Source organism: Protobothrops mucrosquamatus, unplaced genomic scaffold, assembly GCF_001527695.2.
Source record: "Protobothrops mucrosquamatus isolate PMUCROS unplaced genomic scaffold, P.Mucros_1.0 scaffold7, whole genome shotgun sequence".
Lineage (NCBI taxonomy): Eukaryota > Metazoa > Chordata > Lepidosauria > Squamata > Viperidae > Protobothrops > Protobothrops mucrosquamatus.
This window is the reverse complement of record NW_015386394.1, coordinates 2,230,330-2,252,171: the sequence shown is the minus strand read 5'-3', so window position 1 is coordinate 2,252,171 and position 21,842 is coordinate 2,230,330. Positions and strand designations below refer to the sequence as shown.

The following is a 21,842-nucleotide window of genomic DNA, read 5'->3' as shown; positions in this document are numbered from 1 at the left end:
AACAAATCCTCTTCTCTCCTTTTATAAGAAACAGGAGCAGCTAGATCAGACATGTCAGACTCGCAACGTCACGTGATGTCGCGAGACGTATCGGGACAGTTTTGCCATTGCCAGCAATGGGGTGGGCGCAGCTTCCGGATGATGCGTCCGGCCCACAGGCCAGCAATTTGACACCCCTGAGCTAGATTATTGGCCTGCTTTCCTCACTTGTTTGTGCATTTGTTCCCGTGTATTTGTGTTCGTCTGGCAGTTTACATTCCTTCTAAAAGGCTGCTAATGGGTGGCTGCAAAGAGGATTGATTTTTGAAATCACAGTATTAGCAAATGCACCGAGAAGCCCAAAAAGCCTTCTGTTTTCCTCGTGCCAGATAAAGTTTGTGTGTGTGTGTATTAACCCCAGCAGTGCCTAAGTATTATGTATTACTGAACCAAATGAGAGTTCTATGCTGGTATGGCGCCTCTGAAAGATGTGGCATTCAAACTATCTTGGCAATGTAATTAAAAAAAAAAGCAAGCAAGCAAACAAACAAACAAATAAATAAATAAATAAATGCCTCCCAACATAAGACGGAGCTTACTGGTGCAGAAGTTGCATCTGCTGCTGACATGTGAAAGGGAAGAAGAAAAACAGTAGATGGCAGCAGCTGATTTACTCTATGTTCAGAAGCTGGGCAGGGCTAAGCCTCCATACTTTTATGGGTAACCTTTCAGAGCAATAGACTATCTTATAAAGTTGAAAGAAAATCCTGGAGTTGTCACTAGCAAACTATTTCTATATTATTGGCAAGAAAACTACCAAGATTTAAATTATCACAAGCCAGATACTGACTGAATGATAGAAAAGCTTCCAAAGAGGGGGGACAGTTGGATGCTGAAACTGATCACTTAGAGAACTACTCCCCTCTGACTAGCTGAGCTCAAGTGGAACATAAATAGTTATTAGTCTGAGATATTTTAATTTATATTTCTGAAAGGCTGAATTTGATATTCTAATTGGGGTCTTTTAACTCTGTGATCCTATGGACATGTTCTTCTGTCACTCATGAGCCAAGTTAAATTTAAGGCAGACTTTACTTTTGAAGAATAAGGAGGAACTTGAGATTCTAGGCACTTGCAACTTATCAGCTTTAAATTGTAATTAACATCATACAGTCAATGGGAGATGGTACACAACCAGCAGCAGAGGCAGGGAAAGTCTTCAAGCCCCAACTTAGGATGTGGAATTTGTTGCTCAAATGAGTTAAAAAGGGCTTTGTGTTAGTTTTCACAAAACTAACACAAAGCCCCCAAGCTCATTCATTTTGTGTTTCCTTTTTATTCCCTCCTTCTCCCCCAACAGCACCTCAGTAATCTTGTTGACACAATTGTCAGTTCAAGCAAATGGTGAGTAACATGTATATATTTTCCAATATATCTGAAGAGGGAATAAGTCAATGATTGGGATCTAGAGGACAACAGTGCATTTGTGTATTACTCTAGAAAGAATTAGAATAACAGAGTTGGAAGGGACCTTGTAGGTCATCTAGGCTAACCCCTCCCAAGCAGTGACTTGGGTGTGTTAGAAAATAACCTGATGATTAGCACTACATCTTTTTAAAAAGGGTGGTGCTTACATAGGTTTTACACCCCAAATGTGGGCAAATTCAACCTGTCTTACTCAGGGGTGCTATATAAATCCTAAAAACTGGATTAAGACCTGTAAAAGAATCTGGATGAGTCCTTTACGTCCGTCCATTCTTCACCCTCAAGTTTATAGCATCTTCTGTATCGTCCAACCATTTTTGAGATGAAATACTGTAAAGCCTGTATCCATTACTGTTATTGTAGCACAAAGTTTGGTGATTCCAGATGATTCTGTAGATCTCAGGTTGGGTTCCTGCAGACGAACTCTATCATACATGAATTATTTGGGAGCCCTGAAAGACTGGAAAGACTGAACAGGGAGCATGGAAGGGGGCCTTGAGAGGGAAGTCATGACTGAGTCAAATGATCTGTTTATCTACTTAATCCCAATTTCCACAGTGATTCTTGCTCTGCTTTTTCCTCAGCATGTAGTCACCTCATTTTTGCTCCAGGATCCTCTACTGCTTTGTGCAGAGGCTGGACAGAAGTGCATCAAGAACAGTCTCTCTTCTTTTTACCACCAACCCTATTACAGAAGCCACAAATATCATATTTGGAGCACAATTACAACAATCCAGCCAATCTTTTCCTAATCTGTCTGTTTGTTCAGTCAGTTCCTGTGTCAATAAAGTGAACTTGATTGACTAATCTGGATTCCTCTCCCTGTTGGAAAGATCAGCAACATCTAATGTGGAGTGGAAGACAGTGGAGGAAGAGATGTTCTAGTTTAGAGGATGGCTGGTCTGAGCAGATGTCTTACAATTATCCGCTATGTAGAAAGCAGTTTTGTTCACTCATTTATTGATGGGGTAAGTGGGTGGGGGAATTTGCAGTAGCTCCATATGGGGAGGATGGTATCCAACACTGGTGAGCCGGCGCTGGAAGGAGAACCTTACTTTGTATTTGAGTGTGTGTGTGTGTGTGTCTGGGTCTCTCTCTCTCTCTCTCTCTCTCTCTCTCTCTCTCTCTCTCTCTCTCTCTCTCTCTCTCTCTCTCTCTGTGTGTGAGAGAGATAAAGAAATCCTTGGTTCCCCTGAGCGTCCTCTCCTTCACCAGGAGAAATTTCCTTTTCCTCCTCCTGCAAAAAAAGAGAGAAACAGATAGGGACAGACAGGCAAAGGCACGAAGGAAGCTGACCCAAAAAACCTAGTCATCTGCAATATCAAAATGACCCCAAATGTTCTTAGCATCTTTCTAGCATAACTCAATTGCCTACTAGTTTCAGAACCTGCTTCACCAACTGCCTTTCCTAGCAGGCCTTGGGCGCTCATTATTTTCCAATAAGGCTTTCACTGTTTCTCCAGTTCTGAGCATCAGGGTCTGAATCCCTATCGAATCCCAAGAATCAGGCCCCTTCGTGGAGACCTGGGCAACTGGAGGAATATAGTGGGGCGGGAAGTGGACAAAGGAGCTGAGGCTCACCTAAATAAAGGTATTTCTATGGTGATGCAGTACATTCTCCTTTTCATAAGTAAGGGGAGCATCACTGTGGTAAAAGCGCAAGCGGTATAGCAGCCGTATCCAGTGCCCAAAGATCTTATCCTGCTTGAGGGGGTGTGTTAGAAGTTGCAGATAAAAGGTGCGGCCATTGGCCAGGCGGACTTTGAGCTGGAACCGTGACTCATCATGGACATAGAGACGGACGAACTTCAAGGGCAGAAGCCTGGGGAAGGAGGAGAGGGAAGATATATACGGATAGGAAGAAACTGGAGAGAGAACCTTAAAGCCATAGTGTCTATGGAGATTCTCAGTCATCCAAGTCATTTTTCAAGAAGCAACTGGACTTTGTTTTTCTTTGATGACATTTCGCTTCTCATCCAAGAAGCTTCTTCAGCTCTGACTGGATTTATAAATCCTTCCATTCTCTACCATCCAGTCAGAGCTGAAGAAGCTTGGATGAGAAGCGAAACATCTTCAGAGAAAACAAGAAAGTCCTATTGCCTCTTGAAAAAGCACTTTTGGGACTTAAAGTCAGAGCTGTCCATGGGAGGGTCAAAAAAATCAAGATGTTGACTGCAACAGCTCAATCAAAGCTGCCATCTTGCACTTTTTGAATCATCCCCCTCCCCAACGCTCCTGCTTAAAACCAGAGGCACATAGATTTTTCTGGACTTAAGTTTCTATTCAGCCTCTGAGTGATGTGCTCAGGGCTGATCTCCAAAATGGCGTGTAGAGATAACAGAGGAAATGGAGGATGACCAAGGCAAAACGTAATTTAATAGAACTATTGTTTAAAAACTAAACTGAGGTAACATAAGGGCTCCCCATACATTTAATAATTTCCCCCCTTCTATCACACTAAAATTTAGCATATGGATGCATTTTTCGAGATGAACTAGAGACAAAGCTTTGGGGGTACATCCCTGTAAGATGGTGGTGCGGTGAAAGGCACTCACGCAAACAGCTGCAGCTCCTCATCCGGGAAAGGCAGTGCTTCAGGGCACTGACATTCACACCGTTCTGTTAGGCAGGGAACTGGTCGTGCCAGCAGCATAAGATCAGGCATCTCTAGGAATGAGCTGCTTGAAGCAATGCCCATGGTGACTCTGCTGGCAATATCTCCTGCCTTGGTTACCTGGAAGGGAAACATTTATTTTGAGGGCTTCATTGAACTTTTACGCTGACTATTACAAGAGAAAGCTTTGAAATGGTCTTTACATAAAAACTATTAAACTAAAACAGAGAGTCAAAAGATTGATAAGTAGTCTATGCTTGTACAAACCCAACTGGGATACATACATTAATAAACAATAAGCTTGATTAACAACAGGCCAGAAATCTGTACAAAACAAGACAGAATTAGAAAAAGGGCATCTCTTTATCCAAGTCACTGAAAATTTGCCAAGTTTTTAAGACTGTTAAATACAAATTAAGTCAGGGATAGAAACATTGTGCTCTTCCAGATATTGCAGAACTATAATTCTCAGTGTTCCTTTTCATTGGCTACACTGAGTACAGATGTTTCAAGTTATAAATGAGCAATATCTGGAGGGCTGAAGCTCAAGCAATGATATCAAGCAATGGTAATTTTAGGAATGAACTCAATTCATCTACTGAGGATTTATGATACGGTCATCTAAGGCAATGGCAACCATTGTATTATATATTGTTGTCAAGACTATCCATGAATTCAGCTGAAATCAAGTTTGGCTCAATGTCTTTATTGAATAGAAATTCTGACATTTTTCTTCACCGACCACTTGTAAATTGGTGATAGATGCAGAAAGATCATTTTGGTTCTAAAAATCAGTGGCAGCTTTGTCTATCCAGTGCAAAGGATATGCTTGTTTAGTCAACAAAGTTTGCTTAAACTGGTATATTTTGTCAGATTTTGCTTTGGATCAGGTTTAGCATTTATTCTGATTAGGCTAAGTACATCAATCAGTTACATTAATATCCCACCTTTTTGCAAGGAGACCTTAAGACGGTGTAGAAAGGACTACATCCATACAGTAACAACTCTGTAACACTGAAAAAACATGGCCTCAAGTCATTCAATGAACTCCCTGGACATCCTGACCCCACATTTAACCAATAGAACAAATTGGCTTCTTCTCAGTTTCTGTATACTTCTTATAGTTTCAGAATTTCTGATGTAGACTAGGAATCTCAAATGTATCTCCTACAGTCTACATGCAGCTGTCCATCACATCTTATTGATACGTATAGCAGGAGAGATTAAGGCAGCAGATGTTCTTTGCCAGGTGCTATAGATTCTTCCTGCTTAAGAAGAAAGCATGACTTGACTTTGCACCCGGCTGAGAGATAGCTGCATTCCTAGTCCTGTTATGGCTCAGGCCAAGGCTTGTCAGCTTGTCATTGGTGGCAAAGAATTGTGATAGGATGGTTGCAGGGATCTCTACTTGCTTACTGGCCATTATCTTTGAACTCCCTGCTGGTAGCCTGTGCCTACCCCAGCCAATAAAGTGAAGGAAAGGCCAGTGTTTCTCTAAGAACCTGTTTGAGTCTGCAGCAGTCATTAGATGGGGCACTTCAAGAAAGGAAAACAGAGACAGGAAACATAGTGGTGAGGATGCCTTGGAAACATAGTTGGGAAGGATATGTATTTATGTGACAGAATAAGGCTGCACTCTTGGTGAGACCATTGCCGCTACTCTTGCTATGAGGGTCTGAGGCAAAAAAAAGTGCTGCATTCACCTCAAAGCTCTCCTTGCTGATCACCCAGGAGTTGCCCTCAGATGGAGTCTCAGTCTTCCCCCTTCCTGGTACCTAAGTTACTCCTTCCATCCCATTTGATGAAAGGGATGACAATCTCACTGTGTAGGTGAAGCTTAAAGCAATACACCTGAACAATATTTTATTCTTTGCAGAATAGAAATAATGTTCAGGCATACTTGTCTCTTCTGAGGTGATAAATTCTACTAAGTTATAGGTAATTAGCATAAAGGTTTTAAGCCATTATTGAACAACCATCGCCAAAACAAACAATGGTATGCTAGTTAATGAAAAATGCTGCCAAATAAGTGATAAAGGTAAAATAAGGTAAAAGTATCTCTTTTTGAAGTAGTTTTTTCATTTAATAAATTTATATTTAATGACGTGATTTTTTTTCAATCTTACTAGAGATTCAAAATACAATAGGGCTTCAATGCTACGAGCCTTGGGCTAAAGAACAGTCCCTTGAAATGATTCAGATTTGAGATTCCTGATATAAATTCTGTCAGGGGAAAAATCCATTCCAAATAGTCAAAGAAATAAAAGGATGAAGAGAAGACAGATATATGCCAAAACTCCCTTCATAACTGTCTTATGTTGATGAAAGTTCAAAGACTGCCTGCAGCAGATCAGGTTATATAAGGCTGACTTAGGAGAAAAATCACAATTCTCATTGCACAGAGGAGAGACATTTTAGGGACAGCAGGAAACAATGTAGACTAATGCTGAATTTCCTACAGTGAAACCTCCTGCAACCTGGTGCCCCGCAGCTCTGTTGAACTGCAATGCCCATTATCCCACATAGTCACTAACTGAGCTGTTGACATATATTTCAGTAAAATCAAATTTCTAAATAAAGCTGGGACATAATTGAAGTATAACATGTTTAAATGACTTTATTCTTACGCTTTATTGATTTTTTTTCTTAATTAGATATCTTAAGTACATTTAATTCCTGGAAACATATTAATGGCACACAAAAATGGCTTTGCTTATTAAATATAATTCTATATGCTATATCAGATTCCAGTTTGACTTAAGGCATTTGATTTGCTTCTTTAATTCAAAAAAATATTAGTCAGTAGAAACTGGGTGTAAGGATTCCTATCTTTTATCTAGATGGGTAAGAAAAGATAGCTTTCTCTAACACAGGGATCCCCAAACCCCGGTCTGTGGACTGGTACCAGACAGCGGCATGCCAGCAACCAGCCTGCACAAACAAGCAAAGCCCCATCCACGAGATGCAGGCAGCACACAAAACCATGCACCTCAAAATGTAATAACACTCCTCCACCAAGCAAATTAGATACATCTTACCAGTCAAGAACACTGTTTTAGCTTTATATATGGCAATATAAGCCTAACAAATTGATTTTTTTCATGGAACCTTATCTGATTCAAGGAGAACTTGCTGCTTTTCGGTGGAGTTTCAAAATCTTATGCCTCAGCTAATACAAGCCTACTAGGGGGCTAGGTTGACTGGGTGGAAATAATTTATTTATTCATTCCATTCTTAAGTTTCTCAAAGAATTTTATGGACAGCATAGAAAGGAAAATAACAGTTATAACAATAAAATAACATTGCAGAGATGTACATTTCTAACGTGCCTGTGGGGAAAAAAATATATAAGCCGCGTGTTACAAACCCAATTTCCGTTGTTAAGCAAGATGGTTGTTAAATAAATTGTGCCTGATGTTATGACTTTTGCCACAGTCGTTAAGCAAGTCATTGTTGTTAAACAAATACAGTTTCTCCCATTGGTTTTGCTTGTCAGAAGCTGGCTGGAAAGATCACAAATGGCATATCACATGATCCCAGGATGCTGCAACTGTTGTACATACATGCCGGTTACCAAGTGCTAAAATTCTGATCATATATCCATGGGAATGCTGCCATGGTTGTAAGTGTGAGGAATAGTTGTAAGTCACTTTTTTCAGTACTGTATATAACTTGAAGGGTTGAATGGATGTAAATCAAGGTAATCTGTACATGGTGTTGAAAAGAGTATGTAGCAGTTACCAAGTAAACAATCTCAAGGATTCCAGTATTCACAGAAAAGACTACACTTGCCCTTTTTCATTTCATAAGAGCATCGGAGGAAGCCTTGGGGTTCATATTTTCAGAAATAAATACCAGGGGATATTTTTCTAATGTCTTTCCCATTCTGCTTCACCTGTAAAAAATTGCTTTCATACAGATGACAATCTTTCAGAGTGCCATATTCCCCGCTGTCCAGGCACCTCCGCAGGTCTCCCATTTCAAAGCTTGGATATATGGAGGACACAGAAGGATCCAGGCTACTGTGATGAAGACCCTGTGGGGAGAACATGAAGAGGAAATTTAAGGGAATTATCTAAAAGGATTGCAAATTTCTATTTTAAATAAACGAAAGCAGAGCGGCTAGGAAAGCCAGGACTAGCCTAAGATATTTTGTTGTTTGAAGTGAAGAACAAGATGATTACCCTTTTCATGTATAATAAATTAGCAAATGAAATTTACAGTTATTCCTTAAGTTATGACTGTAATGGACCCTGCCCATCACTGTTGTAATTCATGACAATCATTATGTTGGCCAGTCATGTGACTGACCCAATTTTAAGACTCTTTTTTGCCATGGTTATTAAGCAAATGTATGATTTGCTGTGGGTTGGCTTTGCAGAAAACTGGAAGTAAATGCCCTAAATGCAGCCCTGTTGCCTAAATGCTCAAAGTGAGGTCTGTGGGGAGAGGTGGGGGAGGGGGGAAATCACCAAAATTTTGAATCTGGGTCGTAAGTATCTGCCAGGTAGGTCTGTGGTAACAGTCGTAAATTGAGGGCTCCTGTATTTCAGTATTGGCAATAGGGCTGTATCTTTCATTCCACCCAAGGACAACAGCAAAGATTCTCTAAAATGTATGGGTTGGTTCTCTAGCCCCTCATTTCTGGTCCCTGCTTCTCCCAATATTCACCACCTAAGATAGCTATCTTACTTCCCTTAAAAAAAGGGCTGGTCCTAAGAAAAGCATGTGTGCATTTAGAAATTCCTCAATGCAATCCCTATCATCTTCTGTTTAAAAGTTAGATCTGACAACAATTGTTGGGCTCTCTCCAATTGTTGGAGAGAACAATTGTCAGCCAGTCTTGAAAAGTTTGGACTCAATTGCAACAGACAACTGTTTTGTATGAATGCCACACTCTCTTGTGGATCATCTGTTGGAGGGCTGATGGTGAGGGGGCTAAAGCAAGCAATTAGTAGGCACACAAGTTATTTTCCAGACATTTCCCATTTCTTCATTCTCATTCTTTTTCCTCTTTAATAGATTAGAGTTAGAACTTACAAGAGACCTGAAAGTCATCTCTTACATAATGATTTTTAAATTAGGTTGAGGACAACAAGTTGTTCATCTAAAGCCTATATAGACGAAGAGACTAGATTCATACATTGTGGTAACTTAAATTGTGTTTTATTGGGTTATATCTTACCAAAAATAAAAGACAGAATATTTGTAGCTCAAAGTTGAAATGAGGAATCCTTAGTGCTCTCTGAGATTGGGTAATGAAATGGCTGCAGGAAAAAAACCAAACTAGGTTGCATCATCAGTGTTAGTGAGAATTGGAGTTTGCTCTCAAATTATATTCTAGTGGCTTGGTGGAAGTGGTCTTGGAGATTCTTTGATTGGGCTGTTTAGTGTTCACTTGTTATGCATCAGAAAGTGCCTGACCACTGAACCTAATATAGCACAACCAACATAAGCCACAAAAAGGATAACATTGCCATACAACAAAAACATCTCAGACCACCAACAGACAAAAACATCTCAAACCACCAACAGATTATTACAAGAACATGGAATCAGCAAAGCACACAAATCAACTAAAGCCATCCCAAAACATCCTAGGTAAACCAAAAGACTAAGCAGCCCCAGAAATAAAAACTACAGCAGGGCTTTTCAACCAGTGGTACGGGTACCACCTGTGGTACATTGGCACCTGGCAGGTGGTACGCGAGTGTCCTAGAAAAGTGGTAGCAGGGGAGAGGAATGAGCTGAACCGGTGGCAGCACCACACAAGGTTGAGCAAGAGACGGCTGGAGCTGCAGGGCTCAGCGGAAGCGCCAGGATCGGCGCTCCTTCAGGACTGTCAGGGCTCAGTGGAAGCGCCAGGATCAGCGCCAGGCTCCAGCTGGAGCTTGGCGCTGATCCTGGCACTTCTGCTGAGCCCTGAAGAAGCACCAATCAGCTGGAATGTTGCAGCATCTCCAGGGTCTTGTGATTTACATTCAGATGCTTGGCAACTGATTCATATTTATGACGGTCACAGTGTCCTAGGGTTATGTGAAGTGACCAAAATCTGCTGCAACCACCCAGCAGACCGGGGGGGGGGGGGATAAAAATCAAACACCCACCACCCCACCCCCGCTGCCAATCCTCAACAGAAATGCTCACAATGAAAACCTCGGACAGGAGGAAGAGCGCCACCGGGCGGGCAGGCAGGTGTCTTGCTCGGCTGTGGCTTGGGAGGCACTTTTTTCAGTGCTATTGTAATTTCAAACAGTCACTAAGCGAACTGTTGTAAGTCGAGGATTACCTGTACTTCATCACTTTTTTCCTTTTTTTTTTTGACACCTTGCTAGGCGACTGGTGGTACTCGGATACTGCCATATCCTAAAAGTGGTACAATGGGTGAAAAGGTTGAAAAGCCCTGATCTACAGCATACAGTGTGAAGACTGCAATAGCCACTACATAGGACAAACAGGCAGAAGATTAGCAGCACACATCCATGAATACCAACTAGCAGTTAGGAGACATGATGAAAACTCTTTAATTTCACAACATATAGACAGATTTAACCATGGTTTTAACTGGGAAACTGTGGAGCATCCTAAATGTAGAGCAGTCCAAAGACACTAGACAAATGCTGACAAATTGGTCACCAATAGACACATAGATATAAACAACATCTACATACTGTGCAAAAGAGACAATCAACAAGCCAGAAAGGAAACAAAAACATCAAAATATCTCTCCACCGGCAATCAACTACCTGATAAGCATAGATTAATATCAACATCAGACTAACAATCAAGAAGTAAACAATACCCCAATCAAGGAATTGACAAATAAGCTAACAGTAAATGGCCCAACCAAAGAACCTCCAAGACTACTCCCGCCAACACTGACAGGGCAAGCCACCACAATACCAATTGAGCACAAACCCCACTACTTTTACCTAATCTACAAGACTAGCAATACCACTTAGACTTATATACCGCTTCACAATGCTTTAGAGCTCTCTCTAAGTTGTTTACAGAGTCAGCATATTGCCCCCAATAATCTGGGTCCTAATTTTACCAACCTCGGAAGGATGGAAGGCTGGGTCAAACTTGAACCAGTGAGACTCAAACTGCCAAAGTGCTGGCAGTTGGCAGAATTAGCCTGCAATACTGCATTCTAACTACTGTGTCACCAGGGCTCTAGGTAAAGAAAGAAAACAACCAAGCTCAGAAAGCACCAAGGGCCCCTAATTTTATCTTAGGTTGTTGTTTGAATTTAGCCATAGCTTGACTTGACCTAGGTCACAACAGGATAACTTTGACTTGTTTCTTAAATTTACCTCAACCTCATGTTACAATGCAGTTTTGTCAATACAAGAAACAGAAAACAATAACCTGAATGCAGAGCCTAGGGGAAAAGATTGAATACTTAGCAACCTCTCAATTAAGTAATTAATTCCATTTACTAGGGGAAGAAAAATTGAATTTGACTTTCAGTCATATCTGAGAAGCAATGACAGTAAAACAAAGCAAAAAAAAAATTAAATGAAGCAATTCCCTACAAATGTTGATTTTTTGAGTTCTCTTGCAAAAAGGGAACAGAAAAAAACATCCTTAATTGATTGTATGAATTGCAAATCTTGGAAAAGCAGAATCATAAATAATCACAATCTGAATATTTCTTATATCAAGTTAAAACTTTGGATTCTTGCTAAACTGAAAATGGAGACTTTCAACCAATCTACAATATTTTAGCATAACCAGACTCAGAGTTTAGTGATGATATATTAAACCAAAGAGCAGCTGCCACCATTGCTTGTGAATAAAAATGGGATAGGGAACTGTTGTTTTTTCTTGCAAACACACAGGATTGCAAACAGTACAATTTACTAAGTAAGGGAGCACAGCAGGAGATCCTAGTATAGCTAGAGAAAAATGAGGATAGAAAAGCAGAGATAGTTCGCTCCGTCCCCATCTTTTGATACAACTGATGTTCTATTTGGGGGCATCCAATATATTCCACTTCTTTTTGCAACAGTTGTGGCATCTATTATGTTAAGGATGATAGGTCATACAAATCCACGACAATCTTCCCTTTTTTTGACTTATGTCTAGAAAACTGCAGGTTATTTCATCCTTTCATCGCCGTCAAAAATAGAGGAGACAATGGCCAACCGTTCTGCAAGAGTTTAAAGGATGAGGAGCAAGCAAATTCATTCGGAACCATGTCTCACTGAGCTCGATGGGACCGATTTTCCCAAGAGTGTACAGTTTCTTCCCCATCACTCGAGTCGGCTCTCTATGTCATCGGCACCCATTTCCTCTCAGCTCTTGCAGTTGCAAGACAAGCCACCGCCACGTGCGGCGCGAGAGGAAATTGAGTACTTAAGAGAGGCGATAAGCCGCAAGACGCCTGTGATTGGCTTTCTTTCGGCCCTTGAACGCTGTACTTCGGTCCCAGAGTGCTTTGCGCTTGCGCTGCCTGTTTGTTAGATCACGTGATCCATGGAGGGAGCTATGGCGGCTGCTGAACGACCGCTCTGCGTCTGTCTCCTGTCTGTCCTCGCCCTCCTTCTTTCCCCCCCGCCGCAGGTTTTTGTCAGGGCCTCTGCAGCCTGTCGGGGAGAGGCAGTTGCCAAGGTAAGCCTCACTATAATATGGCTGAATGCGGAGATGACTTTGCTTGTCGAAAGACAAGCTCCTTAATATCCAGGGCGTAAGCTGAGCTAAACTGGACCGAACGCCAAAGTAGTGCAGAGGTGTGTTTTCATAGATGCCTAAAGAATTGTAAAAAACAAATACAAAAAAAACCCCTTCATTGGAGTGCTGCTTCTGAGTCTGGATGCTTCATTTAACCACAATTAATGGTTGCAGATAGTTTTTCCCTCCACCAGCACTATTTCAGCTGGTGGCTCGCTTTGCATCTTGTGGCAGTATGTCCCATAGTTTAACTAGTTTAACTTGGTGCCTGTCTTAAATCTCCTAACATGCAACTTCATTAAATGGATTGGGGTCTGGAGTTATAAGAGGTGAAAAATGTATATATGTTCTTCATGAATCGTTCTTTGTGGCTGTATTTTCTTTTAATAAGAGATGCAGCTTCATGATCTCTGCCATTAATATTCATAAGCTGAATAATAACTTTAGGACTAAATTACAGTGCATCAAGTATACTGTATTCTGATTTAGGGAAGGAAGCAGCTTAGCAATTGTGTAAGAGTTAATGAAAGAGGTTTGGACCTAAGTGCCATCTTGGCATAAAATATTGAATATGCTTATTAATTGTACGTAAAATGGCTGTTTTTTGGGAGCTCAAGATGGATTACGTGGGGAATCTCCTTCATTTTATCCCTACAACAACCATCCTGTGAGGCCAGGTTGAACTGAGAGAGAAGGACTAGCCCCAAATCATAACTATGAATGGATTGAATCCTGAGTCCCTATGGTATTTCTCAAAACATTTTAATCATTAAGCCTCACTGGGATTTAAAAGTTGATGGTTAGCTGCCTTATTCTAAATTATCGCTGATACAGTATATCCAGCTCAGCAGATGTGAAAGACCAGGCTAGGGATAGAGCATCACAGAGCAGTGGTCCCCAACCTTTTTTGGCACCAGAGACCGGTTTCATGGAAGACAATTTTTCCACGGGTCGGAGGGCAAGGAAAATAGTTTTGGTTTTGCTCACTCACCTACTACTCACCTCCAGTTGTGTGGCCCGGTTCCTAATTGGCCACGGACAGGTAAGGACTGGGAGTTGGGGATCCATTTTAGAAAATATCTATGTGGTTGCTAGGAATAAAAAAGAACTTGATGGCACATAATATATAACTCAGAGTTATATTCACTAATCTGAAACAACTCTCCAGGATTTCAGCAGGAGAATTTGTCAGTTAATTCACCAGAGGAACTGGAAACTTCCTTAACTGCTTGAAAAACTATGTCTTTCTTACAAATGCATTATTTCCTTACCTTCTTGCAACAGTCTCACAGGTTTGGATAACAGGAGCTTCCCAAAATACTGGAAGATATTTTATGTAAAAATTCAGTCAAAAGAACATGTGGTGAATTTGAGTTATTTCTAATTTTGCCCATCTAAGTTATCTTATATGATTATATAGGTTTTGATTATGAAAGCTTGTTCCATAAAATATCATAGACTGGAATGCATCATAGTTTTGTCGGTCTCTTTTCACAGGTGGGCCAATACAATCATTCAAAATATTGTTTTAAATTATGGACAGAAAGGTTTTGCTATTATGTGGCATGCAACATTGGTACACATAAGACAGAATTTGGAGCACTGTGAAGCTTGAAACAAATTAGTGAGGGGGAAAAGTATTTGATCCCCTGCTGATTTTGTACATTTGCCCACTGATAAGGAAATGATCAGTCTATAATTGTAATGACAGGTTCATTTTAACAGTGAGAGATAGAATAACAACAACAAAATCCAGAAAAAAAAAACATTTCAAAAAAGTTATAAATTGATTTGCATTTTAATGAGTGAAATAAATATTTCATCCCCTATCAATCAGTAAGATTTCTGGCTCCCAGGTGTCTTTTATACAGGTAGTGAGCTGAGATTAGGAGCACTCTCTTAAAGGGAATGCTCATAATCTCAGCTTGTTACCTTTATAAAAGACACCTGTCCACAGAAACAATCAGATTCCAAACTCTCCACCATGGCCAAGACCGAAGAACTTTCCAAGGATGTCAGGGATAAGATTGTAGACCTACACAAGATTGGAATGGGCTACAAGATTCGCCAAGCAGTTGGTGAGAAGGTGTCGACAGTTGGGTGTGATTATTTGCAGATGGAAGAAACACAAAATAACGGTCAATTTCCATGCAAGATCTCACCTCATGGAGTTTCACTGATCATGAGAATGGTGAGGAATCAGCCCAGAACTACACGGGAGGATCTTGTCAATGATCTCAAGGCAGCTGGGACCATAGTCACCAAGAAAACAATTAGTAACACACTACGCCATGAAGGACTGAAATCCTGCAGCACCCGCAAGGTTTCCCTGCTCAAGAAAGCACATGTACAGGCCCATCTGAAGTTTGTCAGTGACTATCTGAATGATTCAGAGAACTGGGTGAAAGCGTTGTAGTCAGATGAGACCAAAATCGAGCTCTTTGGCATCAACTCAACTCACCATGTAGGAGGAGGAGGAATGCTGCCTGTGACCCCAAGAATACCGTCCCCACTGTAAAACATGGAGGTGGAAACATTATGCTTTGGGGGTGTTTTTCTGCTAAGGAGACAGGACAACTTCATGCATCAAAGGGATGATAGACAGGCCATGTACCATCAAATCTTGGATGAGAAGCTCCTTCCCTTAGCCAGGGCATTGAAAATGGGTCGTGGATGGGTATTTCAGCATGACAATGACCCAAAACAGACAGCTAAGGCAACAAAGGAATGGCTCAAGGAGAAGCACATTAATTTCCTGAAGTGACCTAGGCAGTCTCCAGACCTTAATCCCATAGGAAATCTGTGGAGGGAGCTGAAGGTTAAACATCAGCCTCAAAACCTTAATGACTTGGAGAGGATCTGCAAAGAGGAGTGGGATAAAATCCCACCTGAGTTGTGTGTTGGCCTGGTGGCCAACTGCAAGAAATGTCTGACCTCTGTGATTGCCAGTGAGGGTTTTGCCACCAAGTACTAAATCATGTTTTGCAAAGGGGTCAAATACTTATTTCACTCATTAAAATGCAAATCAATTTATAACTTTTTTGAAATGCGTTTTTCTGGATTTTTTTGTTGTTATTCTCTCACTATTAAAATAAACCTACCATTACAATTATAGACTGATCATTTCTTTGTCAGTGGACAAACATACAAAATCAGCCAGGGATCAAATAATTTTTTTCCTTATTGTATAGCAGTGTTTTTCAACCTTGACAATGTTAAGGCATGTGGACTTCAACTCCCAGAATTCCACAGCCAGCATTGCTGGCTGTGGAATTCTGGGAGTTGAAGTCCACATGCCTTAAAATTGTCAAGGTTGAGAAACACTGTTGTATAGGAACTTTGCAACATTCATGATCTACTGTTGCTTTCAGTCTAGTGAAGCCCGAGATTCTGAAACTTGTGGATTGAATCTGCAGCTGGAGCATTCATTTGAGTTGGGTGAGTGTATATACTGAGCATGGCAGACTTGAATTGGACAATTTGTCTAGATTAAGCAGCATTAATTAGGCCCATTTCATAGTCAGGTTAGTTTCCACTTTACATAGGACCTTTGTGCATACAAATACATTAAGACATTGTTCTGTTGGGAACCTTGGGACAATAGAATTTTCCATTGCAAATATGCAGAGGTAGACAGTCTTTGAATAGTAAGCTCCTCTCGTAGGCCTGGTTTACTACCTTCAAATTACTCCTGAACTGAAGGTTGTAATTTTTAGCCTACATTGGGAAGGATTAAGTCAGATGCTAAAATCCTGTGAAACTTGGAAAATAGATCCTGGATTTTCCTTCTTAGAATGGCTTTAAGATGCAAAATAGATCCCTTCAAAATTTACACATTCATGTGCAAGTTCAAGTTGAAGTTTAACTTTGTGTGTGATTATTAATAGGCAACAAAAAAAAGCTCATCCTTGGGGCAGGGTGGGGCCCATGGGATGCTCACTTCTGTCCTTATTGTATTAATACATTCTGCATGTGCTAAACAGGAAAAGAATTGCATTGGCAGCAGTCTAAAAATAGGGGAGGACTTTGGAGACGCACTCGCTCCTGTATGTTGTAAGTGGCTAAAGGTCATTTATCTAACAGGAGTAAGAATAAGACTGTGAGACTAACATGTGTTTCTTTCTCCTGAAGATGACAGCATTCATTTCAAAAAACGGGGTACACTCCTGTGGAATGTGGGCCCTGAACCTAGTCTCTCACTGAGCCAGAAGCAGTTAACTGAAGAAGAGCGCAACAAACTTAGGGTGAGTGGGAGAGCAGTTTTGCTTTGCTTTTTAGGGAGAAACAAATTGGAACAGAGGCACTTTGGAAGAGAAAGTGGAATGTAGGGATCCTGTGTTTGATTGCTTTCCTGCATGGAAGTCTAAGGGGCCTTAGGCAGATAGGGAAAAAGCTGTTGACTAGGAAAATCTGATGTAAGCTTAGGAGTTTACAAACTTTATGGGTGCTAGGTATCAAAATAGTTTTAAAAAATTTCAATTCCAGAAATCTTGTTTTGTAAGCGGCTTCCCCTGCTTTTAAAGAATAAATATATATAAAAATAGATTTAACCCTGAAGTTCCATGCATCCCATTCAGGATGCTGTGAATGCTTGGATGTTTTCTATCGTAATTAGTCTCTGAAGCCTAGAATTTTGGCAACCTGTGAAATTTTTAAAATTAAGATTAATTGGTTCTCTAAAGAATGCAAGTAAAAATAAATACTCAATGTAGTTTGAGATCATTAGATGTAATTTTTATCTCCTTCAAATAAGATGAGGTAGTGAGTTTCTCCTTTCAGTTACTGTATCCTCTTTTTTCACAAACTCAGGAGATAGCTTCTGTGGGTGGACTGTACCGTTTAAGAATCCCACGACAGCCTCTGGGGAGCATTGAAGAGAGTGCTGTGGAATATGTCACCACTTTTGTTAAAGCGGTAAGTGTCTTCACTGCTCTGGAATTCTTGTACCGTATAGGACACCTGCCTACAGTAAGTGCCTCATCATAGAATGTGCCAAGCCCTAAATATGCTGAGAACATATTCTGGACCCATATTATCTTAAAAGTACCTTTGCAACATGTTATAGCAATATCTTACTGAGACACTTGCACATTACTAGCGTGAAGGTAGCTAAAAAAATCTGACTCCTACACACTCTTGTTGGCCGATCTTGCCTCTTTAGAAAAATATCCAGATGTGACATCTCCAAAAGTAGGAAGATGGAAACTGCTTTTTCTTCCTTGGTTTGTTGAGGAGTAAGTGAAGCAACATGGTCTTAGGTTCATGATGTTGAATTTTTTTCCTGCCTTAAGTAGTCTAATCAGGAGATCTTCCTAATCCTGAGGCTGTTCTGAGATTATTGAGGGAAGAGATAATAGAATAATTGACCCCCAATTGACCTTAGCTTAATTTCTGAGGATACATTGGCAAAATCATGCAGCTTTACTTGGCGACAATGCAGAAATAGTATGCCATTGCCTTCTGAGATTTTTTTTCCTTCCCAGTAGTCCCTAGAGATTTCTCTTCTAGATCTTTTTTTTTTTGCCAGCTAAGATAAACTATGTGCTGATTGATAGGAAGCCAGTATTATGCAGGTTTGCACAAATGAGGTTTGCTTAAAGGAATATCAAGATATAAATATAAAAATAAGCTTCATATTCTTATTCATATTCTGGTGCCTCCTGAGAGGGAAAGCAGCACTGCAAAATTCTGAGATTAAACTATTTTCTTGAAAAGCTGCTGTCTGGGATACTTTTTGCTGGAGATGCCATGTGCTGTTACTGAACCACAGGCTGAGGTGGAAAGTAGGAAGACCATGTTCGAGAGTCACCCCTGAAGTGCTTGTGGCCCCATTCATCCTCTATCCCAGTAACTTCCTTGCTACTTCAGAGGACCGAGCTTTTGCACTAGCACGCACACCGGCTTATGTAAACCAAATTGGAAATGCTAAGACAGGCAGAGAGACAGTATTGATGTATCTTCCTTTCCTTGCAGTGCTCATTGGTCGAGTCTCATCTGTCCGATAGGCTGACAGTGCACACTGACATCGCTGGCAACATAATTGGCCTCTCTGCTGTCACTATGCCTAGCTCTTGCCACGGAGCTGAAGTGGAAGATGTGGATCTGGAACTCTTCAATACCACCATTCTGCTCCAGCAGCCCATACCAGCAGCTGTGTTAGTATTTTTTGACTAATCAGATGAGAATGCAGGGCTTCTGCTGATCTGTGGAACTCACTGCTACAAGACATATTAACAACAGCTAGTTTAAAGTGAGATTGGGCAAATGTATAAAATATAAGTGTATTGTGGCTTTTAATCATGAATGGAATCACCAGGGATTTTGGAAGGGAGATACGCTACTAAATAGCTTTTATTTGGGACAAGGTATGATCTGTTTGGATTTTCCAAAGGCTCATGATTGCTCACTGGGGACATAGGAAGTTTGACTTGGTTTTCTGCATTTAATTCCAGATACACTTTTGAGAATTTAAAAGATGGATAAAATGGTTTCTAACTAGAAGGTCAGATAATCTGAGTACCTTGTATAAGGAATCTAAAGTTAGATTATGGAAGATTTTTTTGGAAGCAGAAGGGTTCCTCAATTGGAATATAAGGAAAGCAACCAAATTTCTTCATCAAAATGGGGTGAAGGAGATTGGCTAAAAGGCAAGGGTCTCATCTGGACAGATTGGCAGAAGGATTTCTAGGTAATTTATTTGCAGAGAAGGCTGAATCTAGAGACTTGTCTCTGATTTTAAACATGCAAATTGGAAAACATGTTTTGTTGAAGTCAGTTAAACTTGTTTATTTCTATACAGGTTTAGTATTGCACTGACCATCAGAGATATTTGCCAGTCCATCTTTTTTTGAACAGTAGGTGGAAATTTTGAGAGCAGGAAGAAGAGAGGGCAGAATCATTTATCCAGTTAGGGGAAGGAAGGGAGCAGAGTTTCAAACATTCCAGAACTAGTGAATTCCAGTGAATTTCAGTTTATCTTACTTTGGAAGCCAAGTATTATTTCATTGATTAGTTCTAATGAAAGAAACAGCAGAACCCCTGGTGTGTGGTGTTAATGCTTTTTCACATGGGAAACACTGTTGAAATACATTGGGCCCCAAACATTCCGTTTACTTTTTTAATACCTGTCTGGGCTTCTGCAGCCCTCGTGAGTACTGGGGGATGCTTTCTAGTTTGGTTACTAATAGCTTTTTTCTTTCTTTCTGCTGCCAGCCCTGAAACAGCAGCATTTATTGAACGCTTGGAACAAGAGCAGGCTCAGAAAGCCAAAAATCCACAGGAGCAGAAGTCTTTCTTTGCCAAATATGTAAGTGTTGTATTTGGGGGAATGGGGGAGGGATGGTAGAAAGAGCAGGTTCCGTTCTTTTTTTCCACCCTTGCAGCGCAATGTTCTTAGTTCCTCAGCCTGCCTGCTGTCTTATTTCTGGCTCTAGCCAGGCAACTGTTGCTGAGAAGTGACTGCTTCCTGCTCTGATATTTCTTATCCCCAATCCCTGCAGTGGCATTTAATTCTGGGTGCAATAGTGCTTCTCCCAGTGACCATCTATGCAACATTCCCCACGAAGTTCAGACGACGGCCCTGAGCAAAAGTAATCCTGCACCCAGTTCAACTCACTTCTCTCTTTGCTTGGCTCCATTTAACTTGAACTCTTGTCACCTTGTCACCTTGGAGAACAAAAAGGCTACTCTTCTTTTGGAGCCAGTTTTTATATTGGGGAGGTGTGTGTGTGTATATATATAAGCCTCACCCGGGTGCTACCTTTGTGTTCACTGGTCCAGAGGGTAGCATTTATCATTTTTTTTTACTCAGTGCATTCTGAGAATAACCATAACCCCCAAAAGCTATGTTGCTCAATAGCTGGCTTTCTTGAAGTTACTTTAGCGATTACTTGCTCTGTGATAGCTTGGACTCGACCTCCTCTGGTGGTAATTGGCTGAGAACATTCAAAGTAAGCAAGGATGCCTTTCAGGGCATGTTTCTTAATGTTCAGTTTGCTACTCTCTGGATCTTTATTTCCTGATAGGATAAGGATTTAGACACCCCTTTTTGGTGGCAGGTCCTTTCTCCTTTACAGTAGACACAGACTTTCCTTCCTCACTGGCTGCACACTGATAAACTCAGCTGTAAATCTGGTGAAGGGTTTCTTGTGTTTGGGATTTGAAGGAGGGGCAGCGACAGGATGCAAGGAGGGATGAGAGCAAAAATAGAAACTGGTACCAAGCTAGTCTTTGGAAAAGTACCGTTAAGGGGGAAGATTGGGGTTTATGAGAAGCCATGATCACTTCCAAGATGGAAAAGAATGAGATGGGTTATTAACACATCATGAAACTATATGTTTTTAATATTATATTTAATATAACATGTATATATTTCTTTCTCTCCTACAGTGGATGTACATTATTCCTATCGTGCTTTTCCTTATGATGTCTGGCGCTCCTGATGCAGGGGGGCAAGGAGGGGGCAATGGAGGCAGTGCTGGGGGAGGGGGGCGATAAAGGAATCAGCAAGATAAATAAATATTGGAAGAAAATAATGGAGCTTTCTTTGATTTGTGAAGCAAGGCTAGTTTTCGGTTATAGAATGAAGGAGCTGCTAATATTTTTATGTTTGTGTGGGAGGGAATGCATTAATCTCATTTTAAATCCAGAGTAATTTCCTTCCTAAATGATTACAGAAAGTTGTAAATATCTCTATTCATTCCAAAGGGTATATTTCTACACTAAGGTAGTTGCAAGTTCTGTTTTCAGGATTGGAAATTATATACAGCCCCATAATCAAATCCTCTGTAAGAATTTTCTTCTTTAAATATTCTTTGACTATTTGTGACTCAGAAGAGGTTGAAAGCACTGAGGATTTCTATGCTAAAAAACAGATGATGCAAATGGTGTGACTTGGAGAAATGAATAAGGATTGATATGTTACCTTGATAGAATCAAATAAGATAGAATCAATTAAGGTACAACTACCTAGCCCCATGAACACTGGACAAACACAAGGGCAGCTTCAGAATAATTCAGGAAGCACATTCTTTTTCTTACTAAACGGCTATTGCTCTGCCACATACGCTAATAACAGCATATGCGGAAG

At 40.6% G+C, this 21,842-nt stretch overlaps 3 protein-coding genes across 4 annotated transcripts in view; 2 read left to right on the top strand and 1 right to left on the bottom strand.

Moving 5' to 3' along the window:
- Positions 1-2,271, top strand: part of MYBPC2 (myosin binding protein C, fast type) — a 41,050-nt gene extending 38,779 nt beyond the window's left edge. The window contains exons 28-29 of the mRNA XM_015810143.1: positions 1,340-1,383; positions 2,049-2,271. Of these exons, the coding sequence (XP_015665629.1) occupies positions 1,340-1,350 (11 nt within the window). The 3' untranslated portion in view covers positions 1,351-1,383; positions 2,049-2,271. The remainder of the gene's footprint in view (positions 1-1,339; positions 1,384-2,048) is intronic.
- Positions 2,272-3,045: 774 nt separating this feature from the next.
- FAM71E1 (family with sequence similarity 71 member E1) lies at positions 3,046-8,057 on the bottom strand. The gene is made up of 3 exons (XM_029283005.1): positions 7,974-8,057; positions 4,020-4,198; positions 3,046-3,286 (listed from the first exon to the last, which is right to left on the bottom strand). Exons 1-3 carry the CDS (start codon positions 8,055-8,057, stop codon positions 3,046-3,048), a joined length of 504 nt encoding a protein of 167 aa, XP_029138838.1.
- A 4,487-nt stretch (positions 8,058-12,544) lies between these two features.
- EMC10 (ER membrane protein complex subunit 10) lies at positions 12,545-21,250 on the top strand. Of its 2 annotated transcripts, none has more exons than XM_015810174.1 (7): positions 12,545-12,694; positions 16,126-16,192; positions 16,886-16,998; positions 17,564-17,668; positions 18,728-18,909; positions 19,967-20,060; positions 21,143-21,250. In XM_015810174.1, the coding sequence occupies exons 1-7, from the start codon at positions 12,560-12,562 to the stop codon at positions 21,248-21,250; spliced, it is 804 nt and encodes a 267-aa protein (XP_015665660.1). In that variant the 5' UTR covers positions 12,545-12,559. The 2 variants fall into 2 exon arrangements, with proteins under 2 accessions (XP_015665660.1, XP_015665661.1); XM_015810175.1 differs by lacking the exon at positions 21,143-21,250 and adding an exon at positions 20,254-20,480.
- Positions 21,251-21,842: the final 592 nt, after the last annotated feature.